This window comes from Clinocottus analis, unplaced genomic scaffold (genome assembly GCF_023055335.1).
Source record: "Clinocottus analis isolate CAN_PGR_092001 unplaced genomic scaffold, fCliAna1.0.p SCAF_25, whole genome shotgun sequence".
In the NCBI taxonomy this organism is placed as follows: domain Eukaryota; kingdom Metazoa; phylum Chordata; class Actinopteri; order Perciformes; family Cottidae; genus Clinocottus; species Clinocottus analis.
Window position 1 is genome coordinate 3,186,424 of NW_027175987.1, and position 10,998 is coordinate 3,197,421.

The 10,998-nt window shown below is 43.0% G+C and overlaps 1 protein-coding gene across 2 annotated transcripts in view; it reads right to left on the reverse strand.

Moving 5' to 3' along the window:
• Positions 1–10,344, reverse strand: part of tle5 (TLE family member 5, transcriptional modulator) — a 36,116-nt gene extending 25,772 nt beyond the window's left edge. For both annotated transcript variants that reach the window (XM_068591414.1, XM_068591413.1), the window contains exon 1: positions 9,400–10,344. In XM_068591414.1, coding sequence (XP_068447515.1) covers positions 9,400–9,426 — 27 coding nt within the window. In that variant the 5' untranslated portion in view covers positions 9,427–10,344. The remainder of the gene's footprint in view (positions 1–9,399) is intronic.
• Between the last annotated feature and the right edge of the window lie 654 nt (positions 10,345–10,998).

Sequence of the window (10,998 nt, forward strand, 5' to 3'; positions counted from 1 at the left end):
GACTACATTCAAGCCCTAGATGTGAGTTGTTTAGAAAAATGCTTTTGTGAAAGAGGCTAAAAGTGTTGTTTAGTTTGGTGAGAGTAATTCAACAGAACTCTGCAAACCATATCAACCATATCAAGATACTCCAATCAATTTCCTGTAAAATAAGAGTCTACGTGTAGCAGACACCCTACTGAAGGGAATAATTATGTCTGTCTCTGTGTATTGGTGACTCCAACATGTGGGGTATGTGTTTAACATGTGGGCAAACCGCTCAGCAAAAATCCATCATGACATGATTTACCGAGCCAGACGTTGAGGGCTTAAGCCTTTTGCTAATACACCAGCACCAAACAAGATCACATCCTCCGTCTAAGAATAGCTGCAACCAAACAATTCCATCTAAATATCCCAGATTAGTGTTTGGACTAAAGCGTATGTGCCCAGTGATCTGAAAGAGGGACAGGGCTAACTGGCCCGCGGCCAAGCTCTCCCTGGCCAACTCTGTCTGGGCCAAGTGCGCCTTGCTACGTTAGCTGCTCAGAGTGTGAGTGTGAGTGTGTGTTTAGTGCGTCTTCAGTGCGTGTGTGTGTGTGTGTGTGTGTGTGTGTAAGCTGAGGAATAGGATTGTGTCTTCAGCCGCTCTGGACAGGGGCTTTAGAGCGCAGGGAGAGCCTAATCCTGTTTGGGCCAGGAATTTGATTTTGATTATTATCTCTCACGAACCAAGCCAAGGCTTACTCCCATTTCTACGGCGTTATCCCAACAACCCACACACACACTTATACGTACGTACATACGCACATGCATGCACACACACACACACACACACACCTCCCCCTTTCAGCCCAACAGATTTGACCTCGTTAAGACGCTTTAAAGAGGATTATTCTACTTTTATCACTTCGAGTGAAGTGCCCTTGCAAACATAGGCTTGGCATGGCGCGGCCTCCCTCCCCACTCTGCAGGACCGTCTTCTTGACCCCTGTGCAAGGCCAGCCAAGCGTGCAGAACCGACACAAACAAACGTGACACTTAAGGCACACTGCCCTGCAAACACAGACATGCGAAAAATGTCGTAAACTTTAGCCCCCCGCCCCCTCACACACACACACAAGAAACTAGGTGGGGGCCTGCATACTGTAACACAACATGCACACACACAGGAAAATAGTGCAGAGATTGCAAAGCCAAGGGAAATGGGCAATTTGTCAAGAGTGAGGAAAGTGGTGAGGCCGACAGGGCTGTGGGTTTGGAGACCATGGCTGAGATTAAAGCCAGCCTCGCAGAAGGGGGGCTTTAAGATTACACCCAGTACGGTTGTGCAGATGATTGATGCCTGCTTGTAAAAACCAAGGTTATTACTTACAACAGCCGGGAAGGAGGGAAGACACGGAGGCAGGAAAGGAAGATTAGTCCCAAAGTTCGCAACAAATAAGTAGACAATGAAAGCAGAAAGCTGGAGTGCCGGCATGTGGCCGACACCAGGAAACTTCCGTTTCATCTGCTCAACGCCTGCTGTAAAGTTCTAGTTCAAAATGTAGTAGTTTTGGGGTGCTCACTGTGTCGTAAGGCTTTAGCGTGCCTCAACCAAAGTGCTTTTCCCTTTACACCTTTCCTTCACTGGAAGGTGGAGGAATGGGCCGAACAGTTTGTTGAAACTGAGGACCCAGTAACCAAGTCCGCTTTGTACAGTTTGCCAAGAGTGCAGAGGTGAGAAAGTAAAGATTTGAACTTCACTCTCATATCTTATCTAGGAATTCCTTCAAGCACAGAAAGCACCAATGTGTGTGCAGTTATCCTCATATTTGAATAATAAGAGTCTCTCTCTCTCTCTCTTTATGATGACAGCAAGCTTTTCAGTTTATAGACATAAAGACAAAACTCTTACAACAACACAATGCAATTTCATCCAGGAAGCTACTGCATTGGCCAAGTAAATATATATGGGTAGATCACTTTGTGACATGATGTAGCGCTACCGTTTCTCTTTCTCAAACACTTTTTACAAAAAGTGATTAATCGAATACAGTTGTGCAGTGTTTCGGTGTTCGATCATTCTTAAATCTATTGCTATGTCTGGATTCCCTGGACACTTTTTGTTCTTACTGGTACCTGTAGCAACACGCCTAAGCCGATGCGGCCCCTAGTGTTGTTATTTTAACCTTATATTTTCAATTTGAATACCCATATAGACCAAAAAAAAAGTAATTATCCAAAGTGGCATAGGCAACAGGGTGTCCCGTTGCAAATATCAAGCATGTTTAATAAGGATGGGACCGCTTGCAGGGCACCGACCACACAGCAGGGTGGTGACAATACTTGCCAACATGCAGTGTGAATACAACACCATAGAAACCAGTGCTGTCTCATAGTGGACGTCTGTCCTCGCTATCCCCACCCCTGAACCAGGGAGGTTTTCTTTGCCTTGCTGCGAATCCTCATGTTGTCTGACTGAGATCGTGGTGGAGCTGAGGTGGCACATTGTTTCAGTGGGAGCCATACTGCTCTTAGGCACACAAACAGAGCAGCTAATTCTCTTGTCGGAACTGGTGCAGCGCCTTGCGTTTTGGCAGGTCTAGGGGCCCTGGCTGAGGCGGGCCACGGCAGCCCCCCGTTGTGCCGCTTTGTTCCAGCCCATCGCGCCGTTCTGCTCTGAGGAAGGGCTGCCCTACCCTCCCTCCCTCCCACACACTCCTCGTAGGGAGCCACTGCTGAATACTGATGCAGCCGCTTCATTCCACACACACCCCCCATCTTCACTCCAACACAAAAAAAAACACACACACCCCCCGATGAGCTCTTGACTGCTTGTGGGAGCGTGTACGTAAACACACAAGCACAAACTCATTAACATTCTACTTTTTTCTCTTCATGCACAACAACCTTCAGTGACGCGTGCGCGCACATGCACAGGTAAACTAAAAACATGGTTCAACTCAGTTCAGTTAACATTTATATTTCACATTCTTTTTTAATCATTGCGGTACTTTACGTAAAGGCAAAGCGGCCGAGGCAGAGATAACTTGCCAATCATATTATAATCAATGTTTAAGGGAAAGTCTAGGTTTCTCATTGTATGGTAACATTCATTTTGACCAAGTTCTTGGTTATTTCACTTTTTATTTTCATGATGGCAATAATCCATACACTTAGCAGCCTTGTATTCCCTTGACCTAAGCCTGTGCCTTATGAATACGAATACGACACCGCTTGTTTGTGGTCATTTAATATACTTTAATATACTTTAATACATTTACTTTGATTACGATTTCATTGAGTCCATATATATTATTTTGTTCTATAGCTATTCCTGTCAAACAAAACAAATATCCACGACGTGAAAGTTGTGTAACTGATTGGCCCAGCAGGAACTGAATTCTTCATAGAGTGGTGACATCTTTTCTGTCGCCTTGATTCAGTATTTTCCTCCAAGCCAGACGCTGCTCTGGTGTATGCCGTGAACTCCAAAGGGATGGTTCAAAGAATCTGTGTGCGTTTTGGTTTCGCTTAAGGCATGTTCACACTAATGTGAACACTTCTAAAATTGTATAACATGCAGACTTTCAAAAATTAAAAGAATTCAAAGTTTTTGGATTTTGATTACTAAATAATGAATCCCAGGATACGTCCACATTAATACGTTTCCTTTTTTTAAAACAGGGTTTACAAAAAAAAGAGAGCGCTCCAACCTTGTGTTTTTGGCATGTTTTGGCAAGTGAAAAGTAGTCTTGCGGTATAAGGGTCCAGATTTATGGAAGAATAATTTAGGTGATTAGAACCACCTTCTGAAAATAATGGGAGACATTATCGAGAGAGCTTGCTAATATTAGCCCTCCTGAACATTAATACAAAAACATGAAGAGTTTGCAGGTTGGTTAATTAAGAAAAAAATACATGGAAAATACTGCAAGGTCAGTGACTAAACTACCTTCAATTCTTTGAGGTATTTCTTGGTTGCAGTGCATACAAATGATATCAATTAACAGGAATTAACATCAAAGCTCTTTCCTAGCAATGCAATTTATGTCAAAATTGTCTATTCCTGTCACCAAATTATGTTTTGTGTCTTTCCAAGAATAGTCCATATGACCCCATCCACTTTTTGTGGTACAAACCAAATCAAATGTTGTACGAGTTGCAAAGTGTTTGCTGACATTGACAGAAATAGTGGAAGTCATGGAGGTAAAATTTAGCGCACAATAAATTAGTTTATTGTTATTTTTTCATATCATGTCTGAGGAAAATGTTGATATTCCTAACAGTTGTTTTTTCTCTCAGTCATACCTTTCCATTTCCTGTTACATTACATTACCTTCTTGTTAGCCTCTGTGGCTTCAAGATGGCGACATAAACTCTAATATTGCCATTGTAGCTGTGTTTTCACAACTCAAGCACTTGAACGCCAAACATATTGTCTCCACAACATCCCATATCATAACCACGAGCTCACCAGTTCCATTTGAACACAGATTCCACCGAGTGTATAAGTTACTGACAGTTTGGATAGCTAGCTACGGTTGCGAGGTAACATGAGCTTGTGATAGTCAGATTCTAAGGGGAATGAACACTGGAATTACATCTGCTGTTTTCCTATGGAGTAATCACATTTTATCCAACAGCTATTGTTGGTGAGCTGTGTTCTTAACCAAAACACCCCACTTTAGTCATAGATAAAAAAAACATCTTAAAAATAGATTTTAAGAAAAATCCCGTAGGCTCGAGGGGGCTCAATTTAGGCCATGCTTGCAATACAGTAGCTGAATCCCTGCGAGTGATTACCTGTGACACCAGTCTCTTGTGTGGAGTCACACAGGTTGAAAGGGCATATACCTGGGGCACACTCTTTATGACAACCGCAAACCACTTCCCCAGTTAGAGTCCAGCTGGGAGAGCCTTGTTGAATCGCTCTTCCCCACATTTCCTGTCATGTCTCTACTGGCGCCATCGAATGAAAAATAAAAAAAAGGCACAAAAGGCCTAAAAAAACGATTAAAAAACAAAGTGTGCATACAAGGGCGCACCGGTCTTCTGCATGAAGAGGGTATAAGTCAGTGCGTTTGAATGTGTATTCAAATGTAACTTCTCTGCCTACTTGAGTCCAAGTCGGTATGTGTGTTCAAGAAAAGAAGGGCTGCACCAGTCTACACCCCTCTCTTTCAACCAACCCCAAAGCAATTTGACAATCATCCACTGTGGCCCTTCACAAAAATCAACATCACCTGTGACCCATGGCCCCGACTCGACCACTCAACAGCAGGGCCTCCTGCAGGGCGGGGGTGTTTGGGGGCTCTGCGGGGCTCTGTTTGTCATGCTAATCAGCTGGACTAACCTTAACGACCCAGACATCTGCTGGCCTGCGTGTGTCAAGCCCCACATTCAATTTGTTCCCCAGATACAAAAAGCAGATAAGACCCTTGAGGCTTGGAAGAATGTCCGTCCGTGGTCCGTGTGTGTGTGTGTGTGTGTGTGTGTCTCCTTGCTGTTAATGAGTGAAAAGGGAAAAATCCTTTCATTTCGTGGCATGTACTAGAGCGATAATTACCGGCAGCGAAGAGAGCTAAAGTGTATGTTCGATGCTGCGCTCATGCTTTCTTCTGTGTGCAAATGCGTGTGCGCGCTTCAATGTCTAATACCCCCCCACCGACAAACACACACAGCCTGGCTTGTTGCTCACACACGCACAAACACACGCTTTTGTGTGTGTGTGTGTGTGTGTGTGTGTGTGTGTGTGTGTGTGTGCGCAGCGGAGCGACAGAGAAGGGGTGGGGGGAGTTTGTTTAATGGGCGAGACAGGGGACCATGGGGATTAAGCTCCCCCCAGCTGGAGGCTTTAGAGGAAAGGCTGGGGGCTGTCCTGTTAATTCAAGTGGGCTTAATAATGCCTGTGCACCCTCTGCCCCTGACCCTCCCACCACTACATCAGATCTGGGAGGAAACGCATGATAAAGGGAGACAAGCAGGAGGAGGAGGAGGGAGTGTGTCTGTGTGTACAACCTGTGGCCATCTCTACAGTGGAGCATGGGCTCAGGGGACTTGAGAGATTTTGCCTCCATATTACTTGCTCTACTCTCCGGCTTTGGCACCGGGCCTTTCTGTTGCTCCACTTTCACGCCACAGCCAGCTTTATTGAAGCTGCATTAGGATTAATCAACACCCAAACAATATGGCAAATGCTATCAACTGGGTCAGGCACTGTGCCGCTATCAAATGAGGCTTTTTCCTATTAAACCAATGAACTGTGCCCGTAACCGGTGACAGTGGATTAAAATGCACCCATTGACTTAAAAGACACACAAATCCTTCTTAACACGCGGTCTACCGTGTCTAAATGGGACACCTATCTAAAATAAATTAAAGTCTTTGCTTATAGTTTTTGCGATAAAATAACGATATTGTGATTTTGCCATGTTAAGTTTATTTTTTAACAAATCCTGGCGTGACTATAAGGTTTGAGCCTACAATATGTACCCAATATGACAAACAAAATGTCAGCCTGAGGAAGATGACATTGAACCCGTAATGAGCATCTCTGGAAAGAAAGCGGCTACAATACAAATGGGAAAACATGGCCTGACCCTGTGTGAGACAAAAACATCTCTCTCTTATTCTACATGAAACAGCGAAACGCCATGAGGCAGTTCACATACAGTTGATATTAACAAACTACGGTAAATTGCCTTAAGTGGTCAGCCTAAGACAACATATTCTATGATTCACACAGGAAACGCCTTAACATTATTGTAATGCAATGTGACCACACATCACCACTAGCGCCAAGACAGCTTCCTCTGCTGCTTTAAATGAGATGCATCACACATGAGCGGCTCCTTGATTGTGCATATCCTGGTGGAAGTATGTGTAATATATATATATATATATATATATATATATATATATATATATATATATATATATATATATATATATATATATATATATATAAGTTTAACACTAATGTTACTATAGAGAGAACAAAGGAACAAGGGGGAAAGCAGATTCTAAGATTCTGTGCTGACTGAGTCAGTTTGAGAGATCCATCATCTGTTATTATGAGGCGGTGCTGTTATTCTCTCATCCTCCAGCTCCTTATCTTTGACACTCATATCTATACGAGTGTCACACATTCTCCCCATCTTCGGGCCCCTGTGACAGCAGCTTCAGCTGAGGAAGAAGAGGAATTGAAGGGGGAAGACGTGTGTGGGTGTGCGTGCACAGTATATTTATGTTTAAAGCTACAGTGGATTTGGGGGGAGTCAGTATACAGGTGTATGTGTGGAGGGTTGGAAATGGCTTGTTGTAACATGTTAAGACCAAAGCAGCTGCAGAATGACTAAATAAACATCTTAAATTCCCCAAACACATTTTTAATTATGTGTATTGGGTCTTAATACTCCAATCAAGCAGGATAAGGGCACTCAATTGGATTAAAAAAATAACCTCCCATCAGACAGAAATGCAGGCGGAGTGGCCAAGCCTCTCTCACCTTGGAGAAGCTGACTGAGTTCTCACTAAGTCACTGTATCAGGAGATGACTGCACCACCTCTTCACCCAGAGGAAGGAGGGTGGAGAAACCTGGGCTCTAAAGTGGAATCTCACCCCAGTGATTCCCTGAAATTAATAATGGAGACTAAACGTCCTTTTCCACTACTACATTTTGTCCAAACTTTTTTTCTGCAAATCATTACCAAACCTTCAAAGTCAATTTTGCCCTGAATTTTTTGGTCTGTTATCCCACAATGCTTTTGACTTTGTGTCACACCGCATGCAGTGTGTAGAATACATTACAAATACTGTCACAACAAAAAATAAATCTATTCTTACCAAAGCATGTAACCGGCTGCTTATGTGAAATGGTCACTGTTGAGTTTTTGAACAGAAGTATGAAGGCTTGTATATCCCACTAACTAAAATAGAGCCGTGATAACATTTAATTTAATAGAGTAACAGATATTATATTAAAGAGTTTTGCTGAAGAACACAGCCCAGACTGTAGGTTTTTATTATTTGCAGTTGAAATTGTGCTAGTAAAAAAAAACGTTTTATATCATCAGTTTCAGAACCCTGACGTTGAACTCGGTAGGAAGCACAGCTTATACAGGATTTCTCTCATCTGACAAGCCAGGCCAGAGGTTCCCAAATCCTCACATTCTGCGCCCTGGTCTGGGAACACACATCAGCTCCTGGAACGCATCAGCAGCAGTGCCACAATCAGGCTGCCACACACACACACTGACCGCCAAAGGGCAAACCCATTCAAGTCACAAAAGACATTCAGGTTCTAGCTTCGGCAAACAACTCTTCCGCTTTGAGCAGCTAAAGTACTTGCGGTGGTGACAAGACGTTGCCAGGGAGATGCAGAGGGCACAGTCCCTGGCAACAGAACAGTCTTCTCGCTGTTGTGTTAACCTGCGCCGGGTCTGACACAAATGCCTTTTTGTTACATTTGCCCTTGCGAGGGAAAGGTGAAATGGCAGCCAAAACCGGGGCGGTGGAAATACAGGTATGTCACCATATTTCCGTTTAAGACAAGTTTCTTGCCAATTGAGTTGGCGAGAAACAAATTATTTTCATCACAACTTCAGATCAGTACTGACACAACTGGATATTTCTAGTCACTTAACATAAACGTTTGACCAATGGGCGAGGAGTCCTCATCACTGAGACATACAACACCTGGAATCAGTTACCATGGGAACTTGAGATTTAGGGGAATTGAGGAGATGTGGGCCTTCTTTAAAATAATCATACAAACACCCACCTGCACATCATAGTGGTTCAGTTTTGTGAGTGGTTCCAGAACCACACTATGACAGTGACAACAGCATTTGAATTTTTGTTATTACAAGAAACCATATATATATATATATATATATATATATATATATATATATATATATATATATATATATATATATATATGTGTGTGTGTGTGTGTGTGTGTGTGTGTGTGTGTGTGTGTGTGTATGTATGTATGTGGTTGTGGCATTTTGGAGAAGGCAGTCCTATTAAAAACACTGACACAAGGGTGTAAAAATCACAGCTGTGAAATATGACAGCATTCATTAGAGTTGTTTGATTCGGAGGTTACCAACATCTGGAAAAAAAAAAGAAAAAAAAGTTTAAAACCTAAATATAAAAAAGGGGGTTTCTCCCATCGTGTCTCTGTAATCCCCAACCAACACATTTTCTGCAGAACTTACCATAACTAAACACTAAAACAACGCGACTACTGCCCCCCCCCCCCCACCGCAAAAAAAAACAACCTCTAATCAGATTACTAAACAACTCGCATGCATAATTTCCCTACCTAGCTGACCTGCCTGTGTAAATCAGTTGGTGGTTACTGGAGAGCAAGTACCTCAATTCTGGAGGAAAAAATAAATTAAAAATTTAAATTAAAAACCACTTACTGAGTGTCTTGATTGTGGAAACATCATGTCAATTCCTTGTTTGTTGCTTTCCTTCCTTAACACGATCAACTGAGTGCCCCGTGTTTATATGTCTCCTTGCGTTGGTCCTTTGTCCAAAGCTAGCCGAACACAGGAGCCGTCCAGCGTTAGCAGGATGACTAGCTAACGGGAGCTAGCGACCCCCCCCCCCGAAAAAAAAATGAAGCCGAATATAAGTGATGCACTTTGCCGTCGTTCGCGAGGGGAAAAAGTCGGTGTCTCGTCTTGCGTGATGCACCTTGTACCTGTCCCGTATTTACTGCGTCTGTGAACAGGAAACCGCCACCAAGTGCTCCTCGTTGGCTAAGCTAGCTAATTCTTCAAAAGCTGTCACTCAAAATGATCCATCGCAGTTGCGAAGCCTTCCGCCTCAACGCACGAGCGGCAGCGATGCGAGCTCAACGCATGTAAATTAAAAAAAAAAAAAAAAACGTTACGCACACAGCAGTGTTTGGATTTAGCTTAGTGAGCAGAGATGAGTAATGGTGTCCTCCTTCGCTTTTATGGTGGTCCTTTAAAAAAAAAAAAAAAGATTTTCAGTTCGCTCGCTCTTCTGAACAGCCGCGAGTACGCTGATGAAAAAAGTAGGAGGAAAAAGAAGAAAAAAACCCGCTGTAATTCTCAGAAATAACAAAATGTCTGCGGGTTCGTTTTAAGTTGAAACCTCGTTCCGTCCAACGGCTACAAAGAAGTCGCGCGAGTCAGCAGGGGGGTGGGAAACAAAATTCCGGGTTGTCGCTCAGACGGCAAATCAACTTCAAATTAAGCGGTTCGGGCTTCAGTTAAACTATGAACGTTGTATCTGAGGAGTCGCAGGAGAAACAGTGGATTTGTCAGCAGCGGCGGAGCTAGAAAGTCAGTCCAATTCCCGGAGCTGGAGGGGAGAGAGCTGAACGCCCCACACAGAAACACGGCGGGTAGACGAGCCGGGGAGCGCAGATCTACACGCCGCAGATCTGTGCCGTCAGCTGGCTGATATCTGGGCAACGAGCGCCTCGCGTGGACAGGTCGCCGCACAGCGTGCGTGCGTGTGTGTGTGTGTGTGTGTATAGACATACACGTGCATATGTGTGAATCGATGTAATACTTATCAATATAAGTTTAACGTTTTAATAGTCTATGGTTGTAAATGCCTCAGCCACCTCACATAATGGACAAAACTATTTTTTTTTAAATTAATCAAATCAATATTGCATGCATATAAGTATGCAGAATTTGTAGTATACAACATCTATATTTATGTCATTATTTGGTCTTAGCCAGTTATTTTGAAATACTAAGAAGCTCCGTAAAATGTTTTATTTAAAGAAAATCCACAGCAAATGCTTTACCGCTATAATAATGCTTTAAATCCTTTATTTTATTTCTTTGGGTGGTTGAAGTTGCTTTAAGATCTTTTTCCAATAACTCTTATTTTTGCTACACCTGCAGAGTACTTTGTTTTTTCCATCAGTGATGAAACCTTAATAATTGAGGTTTACATTAATTTACAAGCAGGAGTTCACTGTTTTTTAAAGACAAGACAGTCACATTAGGCAACCAAACCAGAATGTGCATATT